At 35.6% G+C, this 25192-nt stretch overlaps 1 protein-coding gene across 2 annotated transcripts; it reads right to left on the reverse strand.

Annotated features, from left to right (window-relative positions):
* Nucleotides 1–9744: 9744 nt before the first annotated feature.
* On the reverse strand, nucleotides 9745–17793 carry LOC101885543 (mucin-2). Of its 2 annotated transcripts, none has more exons than XM_087262269.1 (13): nucleotides 17588–17793; nucleotides 16522–16738; nucleotides 14782–14910; nucleotides 14563–14680; nucleotides 14118–14256; nucleotides 12295–12405; nucleotides 11935–12114; nucleotides 11608–11847; nucleotides 11366–11522; nucleotides 11137–11265; nucleotides 10522–10672; nucleotides 10397–10440; nucleotides 9745–10308 (listed from the first exon to the last, which is right to left on the reverse strand). In XM_087262269.1, exons 2-13 carry the CDS (start codon nucleotides 16661–16663, stop codon nucleotides 10064–10066), a joined length of 1785 nt encoding a protein of 594 aa, XP_087118395.1. In that variant the 5' UTR covers nucleotides 16664–16738; nucleotides 17588–17793; the 3' UTR covers nucleotides 9745–10063. The 2 variants fall into 2 exon arrangements, with proteins under 2 accessions (XP_087118395.1, XP_087118396.1); XM_087262270.1 differs by having other exon boundaries at nucleotides 17213–17616.
* Nucleotides 17794–25192: the final 7399 nt, after the last annotated feature.

The raw sequence follows: 25192 nt of genomic DNA on the forward strand, positions 1-25192 counted from the left end.
TGTTGTAATGTTGTCGCAGTTTTCATCACAACAGAATAATCGAACCTCATAATCATAACATTGCTGTGTAAGTCTTTGGTGTCTGTTCAAGCAAACTAGTCCATCTATTGTATTACACTTTATAACCTGTCCTAGCTGTGAAACAGGAACTTCAGGATAGCGTTTGGCACGACATTGTACTTCCTTTGGTGTTGTGCATGAATAAAAAGCCTCAGTTATCCTTTCAATGGGTACTATTTCACCACCATCAGGACCTGTTGTTAAGCCACCAAAGTCATTCCAATCTGACCAATGACAATTACATTCAGGGCTAGAAGTTAAAGTCCCTGTTTTCAATGTTGTGAATGTTGGAGATGTTTTGGATGGGGTTGTTGAAGTGCTGGTATTAGTGGAAGAAATATGACTTGTAAATGTAGTAGTTGGTGGTGAAGACTTGTCACCTGGGACAGTTGTTAAAAGCATACTAGTAGGAGTTTTTATGGATGTATCGGTGGATATGACTGAAACACTGGAGGATATTCGAACTGTTGATGTTGGACTTGATGATAAATTGAAGCTTGTTGATGATAATGTTGTTGGAGCTGTACTAAAACTCTGTGTAGTTATGTTGTCGCAGTTTTCATCACAACACAATACCCTAATGTCATAGTCATAGCATTGCTGTGTAAGTCCTTGGTGTTTATTCAAGCAAACTAGTCCATCTATTATATTGCACTTCACATCCTGGCCAAGCTGTGAAAGCGGAACTCCAGGGTAACGTTTTGCACGACACTGTATTTCTTTAATTGCTGAGCATGTGCTTGAACTGGATTTAATTATTGATTCAATAGAAATTACTTCACCACCATCAGGACCTGTTGTTGAGCCACCATGATCGCTCCAATCTGACCAATGACAATTGCATCCAGATGTAGAAATAAGGGTGCTTGTTTTCATTGTTGAGGATGGTGAATCAATTGTTGATGGGCTTGAAAAAGTATTTGTTGTTGGAGTTGTAGATATGCTTGTAAAGTTGGAGTAATTCTGGACTGATGTTGTTTCAGTCAGTGTTGTAGTCACGCCTGTAGACAATGCAGGTAAAACTGTAGCTGTGGGCATTGCTTGTGTAGTCGTTGGGTTGCTTGGACCAGAGGCTGAACTTTGGACTGTTTGTTTTGTACTTGTTGACATTGTTGCTGGATCAGTACTTGAGGTCTGTGTTGTAATGTTGTCGCAGTTTTCATCACAACAGAATAATCTAACCTCATAATCATAGCATTGCTGTGTAAGTCCTTGGTGTCTGTTTAAGCAAACTAGTCCATCTATTGTATTACACTTTATAACCTGACCAAGCTGTGAAACAGGAACTCCAGGATAGCGTTTTGCACGACATTGTACTTCCTTTGGTGTTGAGCATGAATAAAAAGTCTCAGTTATCCTTTCAATGGGTACTATTTCACCACCATCAGGACCTGTTGTTAAGCCACCAAAGTCATTCCAATCTGACCAATGACAATTACATTCAGGAATAGAAGTAAAGGTCCCTGTTTTCGATGTTGTGAATGTTGGAGATGTTTTGGATGGGGTTGTTGAAGTGCTGGTATTAGTGGAAGAAATATGACTTGTTAATGTAGTAGTTAGTGGTGAAGACTTGTCACCTGAGACAGTTGTTAAAGGCATACTAGTAGGAGTTTTCATGGATGTATCGGTGGATATGACTGAAACACTGGAGGATATTTGAACTGTTGATGTTGTACTTGATGGTAAATTGAAGCTTGTTGATGATAATGTTGTTGGAGCTGTACTAAAAGTCTGTGTAGTTATGCTGTCGCAGTTTTCATCACAACAAAATAATCTAACCTCATAGTCATAGCATTGCTGTGTAAGTCCTTGGTTTCTGTTGAAGCAAACTAGTCCATCTATTGTATTGCACTTCACATCCTGGCCAAGTTGTGAAAGCGGAACTCCAGGGTAACGTTTTGCACGACACTGTATTTCTTTAATTGCTGAGCATCTGCTTGAACTGGATTCAATTATTGATTCAATAGAAATGACTTCACCACCATCGGGACCTGTTGTTGAGCCACCATGATCACTCCAATCTGACCAATGACAATTGCATCCAGATGTAGAAATAAGGGTGCTTGTTTTCATTGTTGTGGGTGTCGAATGAATTGTTGATGGGCTTGAAAAAGTATTTGTTGTTGGAGTTGTAGATATGCTTGTAAAGTTGGAGTAATTCTGGACTGATGTTGTTTCAGTCAGTGTTGTAGTCAAGCCTGTAGACAATGCAGGTAAAGCTGTAGCAGTGGGCATTGCTTGTGTAGTCGTTGGGTTGCTTGGACCAGAGGCTGAACTTTGGACTGTTTGTTTTGTACTTGTTGACATTGTTGCTGGATCAGTACTTGAGGTCTGTGTTGTAATGTTGCCGCAGTTTTCATTACAACAAAATAATCGAACCTCATAATCATAGCATTGCTGTGTAAGTCCTTGGTGTCTGTTCAAGCAAACTAGTCCATCTATTGTATTACACTTTATAACCTGACCTAGCTGTGAAACAGGAACTCCAGGATAGCGTTTGGCACGACATTGTACTTCCTTTGGTGTTGAGCATGAATAAAAAGTCTCAGTTATCCTTTCAATGGGTACTATTTCACCACCATCAGGACCTGTTGTTAAGCCACCAAAGTCATTCCAATCTGACCAATGACAATTGCATTCAGGAATAGAAGTAAAGGTCCCTGTTTTCGATGTTGTGAATGTTGGAGATGTTTTGGATGGGGTTGTTGAAGTGCTGGTATAAGTGGAAGAAATATGACTTGTTATTGTAGTAGTTGGTGGTGAAGACTTGTCACCTGAGACAGTTGTTAAAGGCATACTAGTAGGAGTTTTTATGGATGTATCGGTGGATATGACTGAAACACTGGAGGATATTTGAACTGTTGATGTTGTACTTGATGGTAAATGTAAGCTTGTTGATGATACTGTTGTTGAAGCTGTACTAAAAGTCTGTGTAGTTATGTTATCACAGTTTTCATCACAACACAATACCCTAATGTCATAGTCATAGCATTGCTGTGTAAGTCCTTGGTGTTTATTTAAGCAAACTAGTCCATCTATTATATTGCACTTCACATCCTGGCCAAGCTGTGAAAGAGGAACTCCAGGGTAACGTTTTGCACGACACTGTATTTCTTTAATTGCTGAGCATGTGCTTAAACTGGATTTAATTATTGATTCAATAGAAATGACTTCACCACCATCAGGACCTGTTGTTGAGCCACCATGATCACTCCAATCTGACCAATGACAATTGCATCCAGATGTTGAAATAAGGGTGCTTGTTTTCATTGTTGTGGGTGTCGAATGAATTGTTGATGGGCTTGAAAAAGTATTTGTTGTTGGAGTTGTAGATATGCTTGTAAAGTTGGAGTAATTCTGGACTGATGTTGTTTCACTCAGTGTTGTAGTCACGCCTGTAGACAATGCAGGTAAAGCTGTAGCTGTGGGCATTGCTTGTGTAGTCGTTGGGTTGCTTGGACCAGAGGCTGAACTTTGGACTGTTTGTTTTGTACTTGTTGATATTGTTGCTGGATCAGTACTTGAGGTCTGTGTTGTAATGTTGCTGCAGTTTTCATCACAACAGAATAATCGAACCTCATAATCATAACATTGCTGTGTAAGTCCTTGGTGTCTGTTCAAGCAAACTAGTCCATCTATTGTATTACACTTTATAACCTGACCTAGCTGTGAAACAGGAACTCCAGGATAGCGTTTGGCACGACATTGTACTTCCTTTGGTGTTGAGCATGAATAAAAAGTCTCAGTTATCCTTTCAATGGGTACTATTTCACCACCATCAGGACCTGTTGTTAAGCCACCAAAGTCATTCCAATCTGACCACTGACAATTGCATTCAGGGCTAGAAGTTAAAGTCCCTGTTTTCGATGTTGTGAATGTTGGAGATGTTTTGGATGGGGTTGTTGAAGTGCTGGTATTAGTGGAAGAAATATGACTTGTTAATGTAGTAGTTGGTGGTGAAGACTTGTCACCTGAGACAGTTGTTAAAGGCATACTAGTAGGAGTTTTTATGGATGTATCGGTGGATATGACTGAAACACTGGAGGATATTTGAACTGTTGATGTTGGACTTGATGGTAAATTGAAGCTTGTTGATGATAATGTTGTTGGAGCTGTACTAAAAGTCTGTGTAGTTATGTTGTCGCAGTTTTCATCACAACACAATACCCTAATGTCATAGTCATAGCATTGCTGTGTAAGTCCTTGGTGTTTATTCAAGCAAACTAGTCCATCTATTATATTGCACTTCACATCCTGGCCAAGCTGTGAAAGCGGAACTCCAGGGTAACGTTTTGCACGACACTGTATTTCTTTAATTGCTGAGCATGTGCTTGAACTGGATTTAATTATTGATTCAATAGAAATTACTTCACCACCATCAGGACCTGTTGTTGAGCCACCATGATCGCTCCAATCTGACCAATGACAATTGCATCCAGATGTAGAAATAAGGGTGCTTGTTTTCATTGTTGAGGATGGTGAATCAATTGTTGATGGGCTTGAAAAAGTATTTGTTGTTGGAGTTGTAGATATGCTTGTAAAGTTGGAGTAATTCTGGACTGATGTTGTTTCAGTCAGTGTTGTAGTCACGCCTGTAGACAATGCAGGTAAAACTGTAGCTGTGGGCATTGCTTGTGTAGTCGTTGGGTTGCTTGGACCAGAGGCTGAACTTTGGACTGTTTGTTTTGTACTTGTTGACATTGTTGCTGGATCAGTACTTGAGGTCTGTGTTGTAATGTTGTCGCAGTTTTCATCACAACAGAATAATCTAACCTCATAATCATAGCATTGCTGTGTAAGTCCTTGGTGTCTGTTCAAGCAAACTAGTCCATCTATTGTATTACACTTTATAACCTGTCCTAGCTGTGAAACAGGAACTCCAGGATAGCGTTTGGCACGACATTGTACTTCCTTTGGTGTTGAGCATGAATAAAAAGTCTCAGTTATCCTTTCAATGGGTACTATTTCACCACCATCAGGACCTGTTGTTAAGCCACCAAAGTCATTCCAATCTGACCAATGACAATTACATTCAGGAATAGAAGTAAAGGTCCCTGTTTTCGATGTTGTGAATGTTGGAGATGTTTTGGATGGGGTTGTTGAAGTGCTGGTATAAGTGGAAGAAATATGACTTGTTAATGTAGTAGTTGGTGGTGAAGACTTGTCACCTGAGACAGTTGTTAAAGGCATACTAGTAGGAGTTTTCATGGATGTATCGGTGGATATGACTGAAACACTGGAGGATATTTGAACTGTTGATGTTGTACTTGATGGTAAATTGAAGCTTGTTGATGATAATGTTGTTGGAGCTGTACTAAAAGTCTGTGTAGTTATGCTGTCGCAGTTTTCATCACAACAAAATAATCTAACCTCATAATCATAGCATTGCTGTGTAAGTCCTTGGTTTCTGTTGAAGCAAACTAGTCCATCTATTGTATTGCACTTCACATCCTGGCCAAGTTGTGAAAGCGGAACTCCAGGGTAACGTTTTGCACGACACTGTATTTTTTTAATTGCTGAGCATCTGTTTGAACTGGATTCAATTATTGAACCAATAGAAATTACTTCACCACCATCAGGACCTGTTGTTGAGCCACCATGATCGCTCCAATCTGACCAATGACAATTGCATCCAGATGTGGAAATAAGGGTGCTTGTTTTCATTGTTGTGGGTGTCGAATGAATTTTTGATGGGCTTGAAAAAGTATTTGTTGTTGGAGTTGTAGATATGCTTGTAAAGTTGGAGTAATTCTGGACTGATGTTGTTTCAGTCAGTGTTGTAGTCACGCCTGTAGACAATGCAGGTAAAGCTGTAGCTGTGGGCATTGCTTGTGTAGTCGTTGGGTTGCTTGGACCAGAGGCTGAACTTTGGACTGTTTGTTTTGTACTTGTTGACATTGTTGCTGGATCAGTACTTGAGGTCTGTGTTGTAATGTTGTCGCAGTTTTCATCACAACAGAATAATCGAATCTCATAATCATAGCATTGCTGTGTAAGTCCTTGGTGTCTGTTCAAGCAAACTAGTCCATCTATTGTATTACACTTTATAACCTGACCTAGCTGTGCAAGAGGAACTCCAGGATAGCGTTTGGCACGACATTGTACTTCCTTTGGTGTTGAGCATAAATAAAAAGTCTCAGTTATCCTTTCAATGGGTACTATTTCACCACCATCAGGACCTGTTGTTAAGCCACCAAAGTCATTCCAATCTGACCAATGACAATTACATTCAGGGCTAGAAGTAAAGGTCCCTGTTTTCAATGTTGTGAATGTTGGAGATGTTTTGGATGGGGTTGTTGAAGTGCTGGTATTAGTGGAAGAAATATGACTTGTAAATGTAGTAGTTGGTGGTGAAGACTTGTCACCTGAGACAGTTGTTAAAGGCATACTAGTAGGAGTTTTTATGGATGTATCGGTGGATATGACTGAAACACTGGAGGATATTTGAACTGTTGATGTTGGACTTGATGGTAAATTGAAGCTTGTTGATGATAATGTTGTTGGAGCTGTACTAAAAGTCTGTGTAGTTATGTTGTCGCAGTTTTCATCACAACACAATACCCTAATGTCATAGTCATAGCATTGCTGTGTAAGTCCTTGGTGTTTATTCAAGCAAACTAGTCCATCTATTGTATTGCACTTCACATCCTGGCCGAGCTGTGAAAGGGGAACTCCAGGGTAACGTTTTGCACGACACTGTATTTCTTTAATTGCTGAGCATGTGCTTGAACTGGATTCAATTATTGTTTCAATAGAAATTACTTCACCACCATCAGGACCTGTTGTTGAGCCACCATGATCACTCCAATCTGACCAATGACAATTGCATCCAGATGTAGAAATAAGGGTGCTTGTTTTCATTGTTGAGGATGGTGAATCAATTGTTGATGGTGTTGAAATCCTTTCTGTTGTTGTAGTTGTAGATATGCTTGTAAAGCTGGAGTAATTCTGAACTGATGTTGTTTCAGTCAATGGTGTAGACATGACTGTAGAAAACGCAGGTAAAGGTGTAGCTCTGGAAATTGCTTGTGTAGTCGTTGGGTTGCTTGGACCAGAGGCTGAACTTTGAACTGTTTCTTTTGTACTTGTTGACATTGTTGCTGGATCAGTACTTGAGGTCTGTGTTGTAATGTTGCCACAGTTTTCATCACAACAGAATAATCGAACCTCATAATCATAGCATTGCTGTGTAAGTCCTTGGTGTCTGTTTAAGCAAACTAGTCCATCTATTGTATTACACTTTATAACCTGACCTAGCTGTGAAACAGGAACTCCAGGATAGCGTTTTGCACGACATTGTAGTTCCTTTGGTGTTGAGCATACATGAAAAGTCTTAGTTATTGTTTCAATGGGTACTATTTCACCACCATCAGGACCTGTTGTTAGGCCACCAAAGTCATTCCAATCTGACCAATGACAATTACATTCAGGGCTAGAAGTAAAGGTCCCTGTTTTTGATGTTGTGAATGTTGGAGATGTTTTGGATGGGGTTGTTGAAGTGCTGGTATTAGTGGAAGAAATAAAACTTGTTGATTTTGTAATTGGTGGTGTAGACATGCCACCTGAGACAGTTGTTAAAGGCATACCAGGGGAAGTTTCCATTGATGTATTAGTGGATATAACTGAAACACTGGATGATATTTGGATTGTTGATGTTGAACCTGATGGTACATGTTTGCTTGTTAAAGATGTTATAGGAGCTGTACTAAAGGTCTGTGTTGTGATCTTGTCACAGTTTTCATCACAACATAATACTCTAATCTCATAGTCATAGCATTGTTGTGCAAGGCCTTGGTGTTTATTCAGGCAAACTAGTCCATCTATTGTATCGCACTTCACAACCTGACCAAGCTGTAAAAGAGAAACTGCGGGATAATGTTTTGCACGACACTGTATTTCTTTTAGTGATGAGCATATGGTGGCATAGATGTCAGATATTCTTTCAAATGTTACTATTTCACCTCCATCTGGACCTGCTGTTGGTCCACCAAAATCATTCCAATCTGACCAATGACAATTACATCCAGGGCTGAAAGTAAAGTTATTTGTTATCAATGGTGTGAATGTTGGTGAAGTTTTTAATGGGTTTGTTGAAACAACAGTCTTAGTGGAAGAAATAAGGTTCACTGATGCCATGGTAAGCGGTGTAGGCATGCTAGATGAAAATGTTGGTGAAGGTGTACCAGCAGAAACCGGAGCTGTTGAACCTGTGAATATATGTCCATCACTAGAGGTATGTTGAACTACTGATGTTGTACCTAATAGTGCATGGTTGCTTGTTGAAGATTTAGGAGCTGTAATATAGGTCTGTGTGGTCATGTTGGCACAGTTTTCATCACAACAGAATGCTCTAATCTCATAGTCAAAGCATTGCTGTGCAAGACTTTGGTTCTTGTTTAAGCATACTAGTCCATCTTCATTATTGCACTTCACAGCCTGACCAAGCTGTGAAAGAGGAACTCTGGGATATTGTTTTGCACGACACTCTATTTCTTTTAATGCTGAGCATAAGGTGTCTGCTATTCTTTCAATAGGTACTAACTCACCACCATCTGGACCGTTTGTTGGTCCACCAAAGTCATGCCATTTTGACCAATAACAGTTACATTCAGGGGTAGAAGTAAGTGTGGTTGGCTCTAAAGGTCTGGATGTTTGAGATGTTCTTGAGCCGGTTACAGTAAACTCTACTGATGTTGATAAGCTGGTTGTAACAGTGGATAACTGAATTATTGGTGTTGTTGGTGGTATAGGCGTGCTTTTTGGGAGACCTGTTGTAGATACAGAAACAGTTGTTGTTTTTGGAGTTGTAGATATACTTGCTGTGGTGGGGGATGTACTGAATGAAAATAGCGTCTTTGTAGGAGCAGCTTCTGTGGTGTATTTGGTTGATATTCCTGTCACTGTTGTCTCTGCAATAAAATTGTAAAGGCTAAATTAATTCATATAATAAGAGAATTTGATTATACACAGATAATGTTACATTTAAGATTCACTACACTTTATGGCCACTAAAGGCTGATTTATACTTCTGTGTCAAGTGCACATGTTTGCTACGGCGTGGCCTACGCATGGACGCATAGCCTCGCCGTTGCTGTAGCGCACATCTCAAAAAATGTAACTACACGTCGCACAACGCATAGCGCAAGCTCTGTGATTGGTCGGCTTGGTAGCGCTGACGAGTGTGGGCGGGACCGAGAGCCGCGCGAGTCCGATGGAGCAATTGTTTACAAGTGTAGTCCCGTGAAGGAGCTCCAAGTGGAATGTTTTGTTTTGTGTTGTTTACCTCATAGTTAAAGTTGTTGTACGTCCGCCGGTTCCTGCCTCAAAATAAGCAAGTTTTTACCACTTGTATATTAAGGAAGCATTCAGAAAAAACAAAACACCAGCAAAGAAACTCGATACAGAAGAACATAAACACAGCACTGCCAACTATTTGGCAGAGCAACAGAAACGGCGCACAGAAGTATAATAACACAGCTACGCGCTTTGCATGCACTGTGGGTCACACCGATCACTTGACGCAGACGTATAAACCAGGCTTAAGCCATTTCTTGAAATAAACTGCATCAACTGGTTACAGATAAATTTAATGCTATTTCATAAAAGTCAACATTTAGAGGAATTTATGTCCTCACACACACTGAAGAGGTTTTAAAGTCATATAGAAGACTAACAACAAAATACTTTTGAAGAGAAATCATTATTGCCTATGATTTGTTTACAATATTTAAATAACTTTTAATGTTTATAATATTAAAATACAACTGAAAATCTAAGCAGATATTGCCTATTGCTCATTTTCAAGTTCAATGAACACTGAAGCCACCAATGAGCTTAAGTTACCTGTTTGATGATGACTATGACTATATGACTATGAATCTCGTTTTGAATTCATGATTGAGTAATAAAAACAGTGATTTGCTGCCACCTACTTTTGGTTTATTTAATTTTCCAACTATAATGTTTATCACTTTTTGACAATTTGACACACAAAAAAACGCAGTTAAAAACTAGTTGCACATGACATGGTAGTAGTAAAACAGTTACCCGTTGGTTTACTGGAGAAGTCAAAGATAGTTGTTGGAATAGACGTTGTAGTTGGATGTGAAGTTTGACAAGTGTATGAAGTCTTTTGAACTACTCCATTTTCTTCACAGACAGCTGTCATGCAGCTTCCAAGCCCATCTGTAGTATTATATATTGTATCCCCATACTGATAGGTGTTCCCTTTGAATGCACAGGTGCATGCTGCAAAATAAGGAGTAAAGACATTTACTCAGTTAAGTGCCTCAGTAAGAATGCATGTAAGGCAAAGGTCTAAACATTTATTTCTTACCAGATGCATTGTATGTGCAGATGATCTTGCTTAAATTGCAGTAGCTTTAAGAAATAGTGTTATATAATTAAAACAACATTTTATAACAATTGGCTGAAATTTTTTACATGAAAACGATAGCATACCATGTTTGACAGTTTTCTGTTGAAGGAACTGGCTTCTGGTTGATGTAATAATCCCCGTGTTTGTCAAAGCAGCCACACTGTTCCCTCTTAACACATTTCATTGAATCCTCATCAAAGTAAGGATATTCAGAGGGACATTTTGGATAACACCCTTACAAAAGAAAAGAAAATAATATGTGAGATACAGCTGCAGTCAGGCATCCACATTTGCGATCACCCAAAATTTGGTTTGAGACGCCCTCCAAAGCACCAGTCTATCTAAGATATATAGTAATGACACAGGCTTAATGGTTAGAATTTTATTTGCAAGAAATTATAAGCAATAATATGCTTTACTTTCTTGGTAAATGTAATAATTTTCAATTGAAAAGGCAACATTTCAAGCAGAAATGATCAGGGTGCAAGCAATTTAATTGTTTTATAAAATCACCCAATTTGAAGTTACTGTAATTATAATAATGATAATAATAATAATTCTAAACTTTTCTTTAGTTATAGCATTTAATTTTAAAATAAACTGGCATGTTCCTTTAGAATTAACCCTAACCCAAATATCTTCCAAGCTCAAATGAGAAATAAAAACATTTTCAGTTGCCTAAACATTCCTTTAAATACCTTCAAGTGATAAGATCTGATTTGAGCATTGTCCATCTGGATTCCTGCATGTCTGTATGCAGGGAGCTCCACAAGGTTTGTAATGCCACTCACATCCACCAGAAGGGTTGTAATAATCACAGAACAATGCTGTAGGAAAAAAAAAACAACCAAACAAAGAGGTTATTGTGCTGGTATCTTTTAGGCAGTTGTGATTCAAAATAAAATCAGAAAATTATCAGTGACTCACGGCATAGTTTGGGTGTTCTCCAGGCAACACAGTTTCCAGCATCATTACAGGCTTGTGCATAAGCAGCTATAGCGCCACACAAACAGTCACGATCGCCACCACTAACACAACCACATGAGTCTCTCACACAGGCATCATAAAAATGATTGGGATCCACCTTATCAGAAGAAAAAGCAGTTTAATTATCTCTACAAGAACGAACAGGTTATAGTATGAGCTCACTGTGGTGTGTGTTAACATACATGTGAATGACAAGCCTGAAAAACTTCACTCCTAATGATACTGCATTGTTTCTGAACCCATGAATGCTTGTAAGGGTTGCTTGAGCAGGGATTTCTCATTTCTGTGGCCACAGAACAGATAGAGGATTCTTTCCAATCGCTTACAAACTTCAATTGATTAGTTTCCACCTCGCGATTTCTCAACATGAAGTCATTGTTTGAGTTTCCATCATAGTTTCCGCAAAGACCACAAACAGAACCCTGTGGTAGAGGATACACATTAACTGACATCATGCAATATATATTGGTTAAAAAATGTGTGATTAAATCTACACATTCATTTCTCACCTTGAAGTTTGGGTTGAGTTTGATGAACATGTTTTTCCTCTGGTCCCACATGACAGTTAAACCATTGCTTGCATCAAGGACCGTGTATATTCCTCTTACCAAAATTCGGTAAGGAATATCCAGCCCCTGATCTCTATGAAGAATCTGATAACCTCCATCAGACAGCCTGAATTCCTTGTTCTGACAGAGGAATATTAGTTAATTACATACATATTACTGTATAATATTGCTATTATTACATGTTTATATATGTATATAAAGATTATTTATATATGTTTTATGTTCATTTATAAGTTTTTTATACATAATATTTATATATGAATATAATATATAATAATGAAGCAGTCAAAGCACTCTTACCCCAAGCAGGAGTCTGATAGCTTTAGAGCAAGTGGTGCCAATAAAATCACATGGTATGTTTTCAGAGAGAACTCTGAAAGTACTATTGGCGCTGACATGACCACAAAAATCCTGTATAAATCAAGAAATGCACATTACAGTTGATCTTTTTTTTCTTACTATTGTTTTATTAATAATACTGGATCGAAATATTCCCAACAGATCATAGAAATTCCCTAATTAAGGCAAGGGTCTATCAACCAGGCCTTGTTACAATGTGGAGTTAATGTGGAGTGCTTTCTCACAACATCTCATAAAGCGACCTGTTTTTATCAGTAGCTGTTTTTTTGTGGCTGTTTGATCATGTGATAATCTACACTATGAAAGCAACTCCATCAAATGCATTTTCAGCTACTTTTAGAGGTGGTCAAAAGTGGACCAGCTCAAAACATTTATACATTTATAGCTGAATTTAGCATTGTCCATTTGATATAAAACTGGAACAAATGCACCTTAATGGGACAGTTCACCCAAAAATAAACATTCTGTCATCATTTATGTATTCTCTAATCTTTCCAAACCTGAGTTTCTTTCTTCCGTTGAACTCAAAGGAAGAAATATTAAAGAATGCTGGTAAAATTTGCATTTTTGTATTTTTTGATTATACTATGAATGTTAATGGCTGCTTTTTTCCCCAACATTTTTCAGAATACTTTATTTTAAGAGTTCACACTTAGCTGAGTATTGATTATAAAGCGTGTTTGGCATGCTGTCCCAGGAAAGACCCTAAGCTCATAAGATCCTTGAGCACGGGGCTCCCTCCCATTTGAGTTCGAGACCCCCCTGCTATAGTAGCTAATGAACAGATCGTGATTGCTCTTAAGAGATAACTACAAACTAGGTGCAAGTATATGGTGTATGGATTAGTCAATTAATTTAAGCTGCATGTTTTTGGACGGTGGGAGGAAACTGGTGGAAAAACACATGAGCAAGAGGAGAACGTGTAAACTTGCTGGCTTGGTAAGGACTAGAACCAGTAACGTTCTTGCTGTGAGGCAATAGTGCTAACCACTGGGCCACTGTACCACTCATCTACGAAAGGAGGAGGAGTAGGGGTGGAAGGGGGATTCTTCAAAACGAAGATGGCTGTGATATGGAACTTAGGCTGCGTCCGAAACCGCCTACTACTTAGTAGGTACTGCATTTGAATTTAAACGTACTACTCGGCCGTTAGAAAAGTGCGTTCGATACAGTATGAATGTGAAAAGTATGAATGGAATTTGGACGTACTACATCCGCCATTTGACATAGTCACGTGACCTACCTGCATAATTTGCATTTCCTTACTCCCATTCATGAATTCGCTCGCGGGGCATTATGGGATAGTACAGCATGCATGGGATGCGCACTCCAGAATCTCGCCGGAAGTAGTAAGTCATCCGGGTACTTCTCGCATACTGATTTTCAAATTCTATGAATTCGGACATACTACTCGGCTCACATACTGATTTTAGCGTACTATATAGTATGGAAGTGTGCGGTTTCGGACGCAGCCTCAGTGTATTTATAGTGGCTTAGGAATCGTCTAATTGGTGAATCATAAATTGAATAATGCAAGGCCAGCTGCAAGCAATCATAAGCACGTGATCCTCTCGAAATTATTTTCTAAATAAACTTCACTTCGTGTTCAGCAGAAGAAAGAAACTCATTATCGTTTAGAACCACGAGAGTATGAGTAAACAATGAGGAAAGGTTCATATTTTGGATGAACTATCCCTTTAAAACCAGGACTCAATGTCATTTGTAGATTCACTAGAACTTGTATAGATTAATTCTATACTTACCCCGACTAATGTGTATTCACAGTCTCCACTGAAAGTGTATGGCTTTCCATCAAATGTAATGTAATGGCCATCTCCATAAACTGAGCAGGTTCCATGGCACAGGTTTGTGGTACATTGCCACCTTCTATCCTCACAGGTACTGTAGATATAATTATAATACAAGTAGGTCATTTTGTATGGATGTGCACTGTCTTACTTATTCAGGATCTTAAACAAACAATTTTAAATAATAATAATAAATAATATTTACTTGAAGAGCCACCGCTAAAACTAAGAGCATTTAGAGAAATATTATATAAAGATGCTTAAGTGTAAAAGGGATTATTAGTTACCAATATTAAAGTACCAAGAATGAAAACTCCATAGCGGGGCAAGAAGTATGATTTTCGCAACACATAATTTATGCACAAATTTAAAAAGTAATGTAAAATAATTATATATTTACCATTCTTCACAGTTACTCCTATAAGTCTCTCCATGCTCATAGATTTTTCCATCATGGATGCAGCCGCACTGACTCTCAGCAATACAGCCTCTATTAGTCAGGTCATCAAACAGGTATCCTACAGTATAACATGACAATCCATGCAGCCATTTGGTTAATAAAGAAATAATTTAGAATTTTACTGTAAAAGCTAACACAATTTTACAAATTACATATTACCTTCTGGACAGAAACACCCATCAATACAGTGGCCTTCACAAATCAGACCTCTGTCAGGGTTTGAACAAGTGTTGATGCAAGGGTTTTCACATTCTCTGTGCACCATATTTTGATAAGGACATGATTTTCCTACAAGATATCCACATAGAAATATTGGCAAATCACATATGACGTACAAAATAATATTTTGAATTTCACATATGAGCAATTCCAGTGTTATGGATGTGACATTTGCAGTTTTTATTTTCCAGAACAACTGACCACAGAGTTAAGGGGCAAGAAAAATATCAATCTGTAAACATATTTTGTACCTAAAATGAGTAAAATAAACATGAATGTATAATATAAAATAATGTAAATGTAATAATGTAATGTAAAATATATGCATGTGACAAAAATTTATACAGTATACAACATACTTTGTAAAAATTCTGTTAATTAAACTGCACAACCCAAAAGAAACAATGCTAATCAAAATGATAAGAGTTGGCTCACTATAAAACAAAAATGATTGGTTTTATTTTATTTAATATTTTCACATTTATGAAGAAAAAGTGTCATTATGGATGTAACACCTCTTGGTTATGGATGTAACAATTGTGAAATTGCCACTTGTGTGATTTTGGTAAATCAAATATAATAGTTTGAAAACACAGACAGATGCACTTTTGAGTATTTCTGAAGTACTGTAAAATACATGCTTTATCTAAAAACCCAGAAACAGTTTCTGATTTTGGTGAAAACTGGTAGGACTGAAATTTGCACAGAATTGCTTATATGCAAAATGTCATATATGCAACATATATTTCAAATATTTATTTCAATATTGCAAATATGGCTGCTACAAGCAATTCCGTGCAAATGTCAACCTTGCCATGAAAATAATTAAGCTTTCACCAAAATACGGAAACCATTTCTGTTTTTTTTTAAACAAGTATTTTACAGTACTTTAGAAAATACTCTGATGTATCTGTCAATGTTTTTAAACTATTATGTTGGATTTACCAAAGTCACACAAGTGGCAATTTCACATCTGTCACATCCATAACAGAGAGATGCCACATCCATAACGACACTTTTTCCTCATAAATGTGAAAATATTAAACAAAATTAAACCAATCATTTTTGTTTTATAGTGAGCCAACTCTTATCATTTTGATTATCATTGTTTCTTTTGGGTTGTGCAGTTTAATTCACAGAGTTTCTACAAAGTATGTTGTATACTGTAAATGCGCAGACTTTTTTTGTCACGTCCATAACGCATGTTTATTTTCCTCATTTAAAGTACAAAACATGTTTACAGATTGATGTTTTTCTGAACCCTTAACTCTGTGGTCAGTTGTTCTGTAAAATATAAGCAGAAGTTTCAATTTAATGCTAACATTTGCTTTCTATGCGAATTTATGTTTTGAGTTTTTACTGCAAATGTCACATCCATAACACTGGAATTGCTCACACACACACACATATTTGTAATATATATATACATACACATATACATATATATATATATATATATATATATATATATATATATATATATATATATATATATATATTACAAATGTATCCTATTATTTTTAACATATATGTACATTTTAATCCCAATGGTTGAAAAAATATTTAAGAGACTACATATATTTAAAATATATGTTGCATTGTATTTATTTTATATATGTGAAATCCAAATGTAAACTTGTGTCTCATATTTTTGAAACAGATTGAAAGTTCATAACTTACCACAGAACTGCTCAGTCCACCATGGTTCAGGCTTTCCACCAGCCCGAATACACTGGCGAGAGTATTCTGAAATGGTTGTGCAAATACAAAAGGATGTGGCGCTGTTGTTGCAGTAGCACATGTCCAGTTCACAGGCTTTCATGAAGGAGTCAAAAGGGACAAGGTCCTGACAGCTACTGACTGATGGGCCTAAGAGCAGCTGCTCACACACGGATGTCTAGAAAGAATCAAAAAGACATGTACATAATCAACAACATACTGTAAATAAAGAGCTATTTTTAGTTAAAAAAAGGACATTTGATGCTCAATGATGTAAAGATTAGGTTACCTAAAGTTATAAACATATACAGGAGTTAGTTCATAGATTTGGCTTGCTTTTTCTGTGCAAACTAATCTGTAAGTCTGTTACATAAAACATATACCGTACCTTCTGAATGACTGCCTTCCTAGCAGTATTCAGTTTAAGATAAAAAAAGGTTTAAGAGTAAAAAAGAGCTGAGAATAAATTGCATTTACAGTATCTTAATTGATTTTAAAATTGTAAAACAGTATCCCTTTTATTAAACTTTAGTTTTTAACCACAGATACTTCAGTCTAAGGATCTTGAAGGAACCAACAAAAGAAAAAAAAAATACAGACTCATTTATGCGAAAGCTTGAATTTTAATAAAAATGTAATGCACGTGACTTACTAAAAAAAGTCTTGGCCAGAGGGTAATACAGAAATCGTCTCCTCATTTTAGTTCAGTCATGGTCAAATTGTTTGATGACCACCAAATATTAATTTAGTCCCTTGTTTTAATTTAACAAATGACACCAAAATATTTCATTCGTGGACACACTAATTTTACACTTCACTTAGGCTAATTTACCTATCCACTTCCTCTTTAAATTAGCCTAACGTTATCTGTTTATGAAACACCATGAAAGGTCCAAAATTACAAACCTGCAGCCGTGAATTATTAATTATTCACATTAATATAGTTTCACATTTTCTTAAATATCGACTATTCAAACATATCGATCACTTTAGAGTTCGCGCGATGTAAACAAAGCCCATCACGTACCGTTGAGGATGGAGTACAAACAGCGTGTTAACGTCATTGGTTTTGCGTGTAACATAATAAACGGCGCGCAACTTTATTGGTCTCTCAGCTTTTCGGCGGCAAATTTAAATGAAAAACTTTAACGTAGCTCACTCATACAAACAACTGCAGTGAAAATGGCCAGGTGAACAGGTAAGTACGTTATTTTTGGGGACATCGAGTGCTGCAAAATAAGGTAAGCACGGCGACCTCTTCTGGTGAAGTTAATAATGTTTTATTGTTTACATTTTTGTTCTGACACTGGAGAAGAGATTGAAATGCTGGCATAATATGTTAACAATATCATTTAATATAAAATGTTTATGAGATATCGCACTTAGTTTTGACCACAGTCATTATTAACTGTTTTGACCCCCCAAGAATTATTATTTCTTTCAGAATTTCTTTGGGAATAACCCTATGGGAATAACCTGAACAACTGACATGATTTACAGAAAAAAAAGTGTAAACATTGATCTCAATTTCAGATGTTGTGGACAGTGTAAAGGGCAATGGTTTAATAAAATGAAAGCAATATTCAGTTTACTTCTGAAAAAGGATTAACAAATTAACTGTTGGGTAGAACAATTCTAAAACAAAATATAGTTAAATAAAACTAGTGTAGATCCACAAAGAAAGAACTTACCATGTTTTTACATGACTTTGTTGAGTTGACCTGCTCCATACAGCTATCTGTTGAACTATTCATCTTCACAAAGACTCCATAATCAGATCTGTCATCTTAATTAAACATATTTTATGTAGTTATGCAAAAAAAATAAACATATTATTTAGAAACATATTTTAAGTTTGTTTCTTTATAAAACACTTGTACTGATGCATAAGCAGATGAAAAGCTAAACTATAGCTAAGGTATAGATTTAATTTTTTCAGTTGCATATTTTAGCTCATAATAACTGCTGTAAATTAAATCTGGATTTTCATAGTGCTTACTTATCCACAAGTTTTATTTAATAAAAAGCATTATTTAGGCAAAGGAAGAACATATTTAGCTATTGTTTTATATTTTCCTACATATTTATACATGTATAAAAACACATGTACTTGCTACTGTACACAATATTTGCCTTAAGGTTATTTTTGTGCTATATTAAAGTATGTATTTATTATTAGTTACCATAGTTAAGGAACTCATTGTGTGACCGGATGCCACTGAAGTCTCCACATAAACCACAGGTCTTATTTTGGTACCTCATGTCCAATTCAACCTATAAAGAGAAGAAATTATAGCATCTTTCTTGCAAAACATCAGTGTTTTTGTAAACTGATGTCGAACTCACTGTGAAAGAGTCATCTTTGTTCCACTTGGCCACTAGTCCGAGTGTAGCAGTGATCACTATGTAGGAGGAACTCTTATAAATGAGAACACCAGAGTGGCTAAAAGGCAGATCCATCCTAGCAGAAAATATACATTCAATGAAGCACTCCAATAATTCTGACCCACATATTCACACTCAAAAACATACATTCACTCACACTCAAGGGATTCTAAACCTTCATGAATTTCTTATGTTGATCACAAAGCAAGATATTGTGAAGAAAGAAGCCATTGACATCCATAGTACACTGTAAAAACTGATTAGTTACTTCAGTAAAAGTCAGTAAACCCATTTACTTAACTTTCATAATTATAGTTTGCTTATTGTAAGACAACGAGTTTGCTCTCTTCTTTTGAAGTCAACTAATTGATTTTTACAATGTACAGTATAGGAACAAAATAATAAGGAAGTCAATGGCTGTTTTTTCCAACATGCTTCAGAATATTTTCCCTTGTGTTCAACCAAGGAAAGAAACTCAAACAGGTTTGAAAGTGGAGGATTAGTAAATGATGACTGATTTTTTTATTATTATGAGTTTTCATTTAATTTCAGTTCCTTTAATGTTTCATGTGAGTTTGCAAATGTTTGTAAGTTTAATTTTCTTTAGTTTTTTTGTAGATATATAACAAATAAAATGTGTAAAAATTAGTAAAATGAGTAAAAATGTCATTATGTTCCTTGACATTACAATTTTTAATGAAGTGTCCCTTTAACTTCATAACACTTACGGTGATCCGTTTACATTGACAGTGGTTTTGTTGAGCTCCACTATGATGCTCCTCAGCTTCATTGTGATGTTAGTGATTGTTGGTTGGCCATTTTCCACTTGGCGTCTCAACTGAATGCTGAAATCCTTCTGGTTACTTCCACATGTTGCAGACATGAGAAAATTACAAGAGGATGGCAGGTGGATAAAGTGTCCATCAAATTTCCTGAAGTGGTAGTTCCCCCATGTGCTACAGACTTGTTTGTTACGAACAGGGTATATTCCTAAGAGGTGGGGTGGGATACATTTCACATAAAATTACAACAGCAAAAAAACAAACAATAGAACGCAAAAAAAAGTGTTTTTTACTTAGATTATTTGTCTTGTTTCTAGTCCAAATATCTAAAAATATAAAAATTAAGAAGCATCTTCCAGACAAGCAAATCATATTGTTTTGTTTTAAGAAATAATATACCAAAATTAAGTGAGTATTTCTTTAAAATAAGCTAAATAGAAAACATGACAAAGAAAATATTTTTTGCAGTGTATGGTTGCCAGAGAAAATCTCTAAAATTAGAGCAGAACTTTAAACACTTACAGAATGTATGGCAAATGCAACATCATTTTCTACTGAATTAACAGCTTCTGTTTATTTAATTTTGTTTTCGAAAGTGTTTGTACCTTTAGCATATACAGGCAAGAAACATAATGTGATAACGAGAGAGCCACATGATGATTAAAGTTCATTACAAATAGCTGGGTGAGGAAAAACTGAAGGCTCAGACAAGACACATAACATTTTTCAATGGGAAAGGTCGAAATAATATGTGAATGTTCCAACACAATCTCACGGCAATTCGTAACTTTTTCATTTAGTGGCTAATTCGTATGAATTCGTACGATCTAATTCGTACAATTTAGTACGATTTGCTTATCCCCCAATGACGGTTGGGGTTAGGGGTGGGGTTAGGTGCCACACCTCCGTTTTAAAATCGTATCATTTCGTACGATTTCAATTAGCCACTAAACTGGCAAAACGTAAAATACTTACGTTTTGACGTGAGAACAGGCTGGAATGTTCCAACACCATTCAGCATAATACATGTACAACTGAAACGATTGATTATCATTCTGACATGGACTTAATTGAAAAAAAAAACAGTGGGTGTATTGCATAAGCAAGTACATTTCCACAACAAAAAAATAATAATTAACCAGGATGCATTTATTATGTGGAAAGCTGTAATACGCTTTTATTTGTATATTTTTGTCATAATAAACATGATGATAACACTGTAACACACAAACCTATAATACTGCAATTTTAATTACATGCAACTGGAATACTTTTTATTTATTTTACCTTAAAGGTAACATTTGCTTACAAATGTTTCCAGTTTTGCCATTTTTATTATATATTTACAATCCTTGTAATTGAGCTGGCAGAAACTCTAATTTTAGTCACATTATACTTTAAGGTACAATTCTAGCTATAAACAAACTATTAACAATAAACTTAATAAACTCATAATTAGCTGTTTATTAATAGTTGTTAAGGCAGTCAGTGGGTTTAGGTGTTGAGTAGGATTAGAGATAATACTTTATAAGTGCTGAAAGACGGTGGATATCCTAATAATAGGCAGGTAAAAAGGTCACTGGTTAATAATGAGAATAAAAATAAACCCTCTTTATTACCCTTTTATTTAAAAGTTTAGAAAAGTTTCATTGACTAATCATCATTCATATGTTTTCATATTGAGTTATGTCTATTATACATTCCTACTAACGCCATTGCATGTTTTTACCCCATGCTAAATAAATCACCTGTCAAGAAATACAACCTTTAAGTATAATTAAATAATGAATAGTAAAACAATTAGTAATCTTGAGACCAAACTTTGTGGTCATATGATGCATAATGTCGCACGGACATCACTGATCAATGTCAGACTGAGATTATGAACCACAATGCCTTCATACTATTTCTTAAGGATTGCTTAAACATGAATTGTTTCTCTGGCTTATGGAGCCACAATAGAAGGAGGGAAACTGGTAAAGCAGGGCAGGCAATTTACAAAAAAAGTGATCAAACAATCAAATTCGCATTTAAGATAATTTCATAATATAACAACATTCCATAATATTCATAAAAGAAAACCATTTCACCTGTATGAGAGGCGCTTAGTCCAAAGTATAGCACTATCCATTCAAGCATCCATATCACTATCCTGGTAGTCCTCCCCATGCTGGCCCTGTGGATTTGTGGATCCTCCACAGGTGTTTGAGGATGGACAGACTTTGTGTTTTCTGTTTTATACCACCCGTTATTGTGTGAAGGCCTAGGAGGGGCTGAGCGAAACTGTGTGTCAAAATGTCAACAATAACCCTCAGATTAAGGAAATGCATGCAATTTATAGTATTATGAGATCTGAACGAAAACATTTGAAGCTTTTTTTGTTGATTTGCATATTTTAGTAATGTTAAATAAAATTACAGTTTCAAACAACAAAGCAGTTTGTTTAGAAATTTTTACTTTCAGTAATATACACTACAACATTTTTTTATTTATTTTTCTTTTTTTAATCCTACTATTTTCAGAAATAATGTCAAAATTAAGTGAGTTTTACCTTAAAAAAAGTATAATATTCATATTAATGTAATATAATAATATAATAATATTAAATATAATATTGATTAATATTCTGCCAATGGGATAAGCAAATTAATCTTATTTTTCAAATCAAATTATTTTTGCTTCTATTAAGAAAAAACACTTATTTCTAATCATAGGAATCTTATTTCTAATCATAGGAAAAAGTTGTAGGCTGAACTAGAAACAAGACAAAAACTTTAAAATTAATCATCTTTGTTTTGTTTTCAACTTTGAAGCTTTTAAGTTGTAACAATTAAACTAATTTGCATAAATTGACAGTTTATTACCATAAAGTATGATCTCACTCTACATCTCTAATCCTACCCAATACCTTAACCCAACTACTAACTATTAACAAGCAACTGATTAGCAGCTTATAGAGCTAAATAATTTGTTAATCATGTGAATCGTACTTTGAATTAAAGAGTGACCCTGGACCACAAAACTTTAGTTTTTCATTTATTCATTCACTTATTAATTCCTTCATTAATTTTCCTTTAGCTTAGTCTCTATTTCAGAGGTTGCCACAGCGGAATGAACCACCAACTATTCCAGCATATGTTTTGGAAACACCCATACACACTCATTCAAGCACACACTCATACACTATGGCTAATTTAGTTCATCAATTCCCCTATGCTGCATGTGTTTGGACTGGGAAACCGGAGGAAACCCACACCAACACAGGGGGAACATGCAAACTCAGAAATGCAAACCAGCAACCTTCTTGTTGTGAGTGCTAAACATGGAACCACCATGCCGCCTCTGTTTAGTTTTATAAACTAAATTTTTACATCTGAAAACATAATAACAAATAAGCTAAATGGTTTTATTTAGCTGAGATTCAATATCTGGAAACGGGACTCTCATGGTTAAACAAAATCAAAGTAATGAGAAAGTTTAAAGTTGTTTAAAATTTTATATTAGGTTTTTGTAGATTTAAAATAAAATATACAAATAGTCTTAATGGGCCATGAGCTTTACTTTACTAATGGCATTAAAAAGAAAAATTGGTAATTTTGACTTGATGTATTACTGGTTTATTCCTAAACTTATACGACTATGATTTTATGGTCGAGGGAGAGACATATATTTATATCACAAATGCCAGGTAATGTGCTGCCAGAATTTTTATTGATTGATTATTTTATTCTTTATTTTCATTTTGTATAGATTCATGTCAGCTCTTAAAGTCACAACATCAGTTCAGTTGTTTCCATGTGTGGCAGCATCCAATGATCAGCAGATAATTGGTCCATGTTGTTCAATTCTGTCTCACTTTTAGACTTTCTGTCACATTTACAATAAGATGAGGAATGGATTTTACCATGGAAAGGTTGTGGGTTTGTATATTTACCTGTCTAACAGTCATGCAAATTGTGGGCAAAATGGGATTGAACTAAATGATCAGGAGATTATAGTGTATTAGACTGTGAGAGAACTTGTGAAATGTCATTAATATAAAGTACTATGTAGAATCAAGAGCTGATAAAACATGAAGATGAACTATTGCAATAGCAAATGAAATACAGGAAAATATTTATAACACCAATGGCAGCATGACCTGCCATGAATAGGTGGTGTGTTCTTCAGCAGATAGTCAGAAGGAAAGAGATATCATTAATGAAATCCCAATCCAGAACATCCAGCAATGCAATGATTGTTGCATCACTTGAGGCTGTAATTGATGCCAATCTGTTTTATTCAGAGGCCAAAATAAGCAAAAAAATGCCTATTGTTGCTGATGTTTTTATGGACAGCATGAAAAAAAAAAACCACCAATTGTTTTAATGCATATGTTCAGCTGTCACTCTACTGTAAAAGGCTGCAATATATGGAAATACCACATGTGCATATTGACATCTACATAATGCAATGGATTATTTAATGATTTAATACCCAATATATTTGAATAAAAATGCAATTACACATCAAAACTTATCTCTGAAACCAAACAGAATTGACACGCTGGTTATCTAGTTCAAAAATAGTATTAGATTCTATCTTTTATAATACATTTTATATCATATATAAAACCAACATCATACAGTTATACTAAAAGTCTAAATAAACTGTCAATGAAAACAGTCTGTGTTGATTTTATCAGCATTTTCCTCACACAATGAAGTGCACACATGCAAAAATAAAAATAGATCTGCCAGAAATACTGCTGTTATTGTTTGCACAACAAACATTAAATACATCTCACAGGCAAAGAGTTTTTACAGGTTTTAAATTAACAGTTAATGTAAATAATACAGCAGTACTACTATCTACTATTAAGCAGTGTTTAAATTAACTTATTTAAGCCATATTTTAGAAATTAATACATTTTGATGAATCTGCTAAATTACACACACCATGTTTGACCATCTCCCTTTTTTTATGGTTTTTCATATGCATTAGATCACAGCCTGTTGTTCCTCAGTTGAAAAGAAACATTGTTTTCAGAAAAACTATAATCATCGATAATGACCACAAATACGCCAAAAAGCCACAAATATAAGGATAAGTGAATGAATGACATCAAGAAAATATCACTTTAAACTGATAGTGTCAGACAATAAACATATATTGAAAGTATGATCTTAGGTTGCCTATTAAACGAGAAAAAACTTCAAATTTATAACATAATATCTGCTATACTTTCACATTTAAAACTTGAATGTAACTAAATTAAGTTACATTCGGAATTAAAAGTGTTCAAAATAAAAATTTGTATTGAAAAATGCATTAAAATTGAGATCTTTATATTGGGTGGGAAATTGGAATTGGGTGGGACTCGTCTAGATTTGTAAGTCCAACAGTGAATTGTCTGCTATGTGCCCTGAAATATTTGTCAATGCAATTAGACGTCAATTGGACGTATGCAAATATTTACGCAGCCT

This window comes from Danio rerio, chromosome 7, assembly GCF_052040795.2.
Source record: "Danio rerio strain M-AB ecotype USA chromosome 7, GRCz13ab, whole genome shotgun sequence".
Classification (NCBI taxonomy): Eukaryota; Metazoa; Chordata; class Actinopteri; order Cypriniformes; family Danionidae; genus Danio; species Danio rerio.

Coding starts and splice junctions, on each gene's coding strand:
- LOC101885543 (XM_087262269.1), bottom strand. CDS start 16,663: ATGAAAGCCTGTGAACTGGACATGTGCTACTGCAACAACAGCGCCACA. Junction 11,848..11,934: donor AACTCAACCCAAACTTCAAG/GTGAGAAATGAA, acceptor CCTCTACCACAG/GGTTCTGTTTGTGGTCTTTG. Junction 10,441..10,521: donor ACAGAAAACTGTCAAACATG/GTATGCTATCGT, acceptor TATTTCTTAAAG/CTACTGCAATTTAAGCAAGA.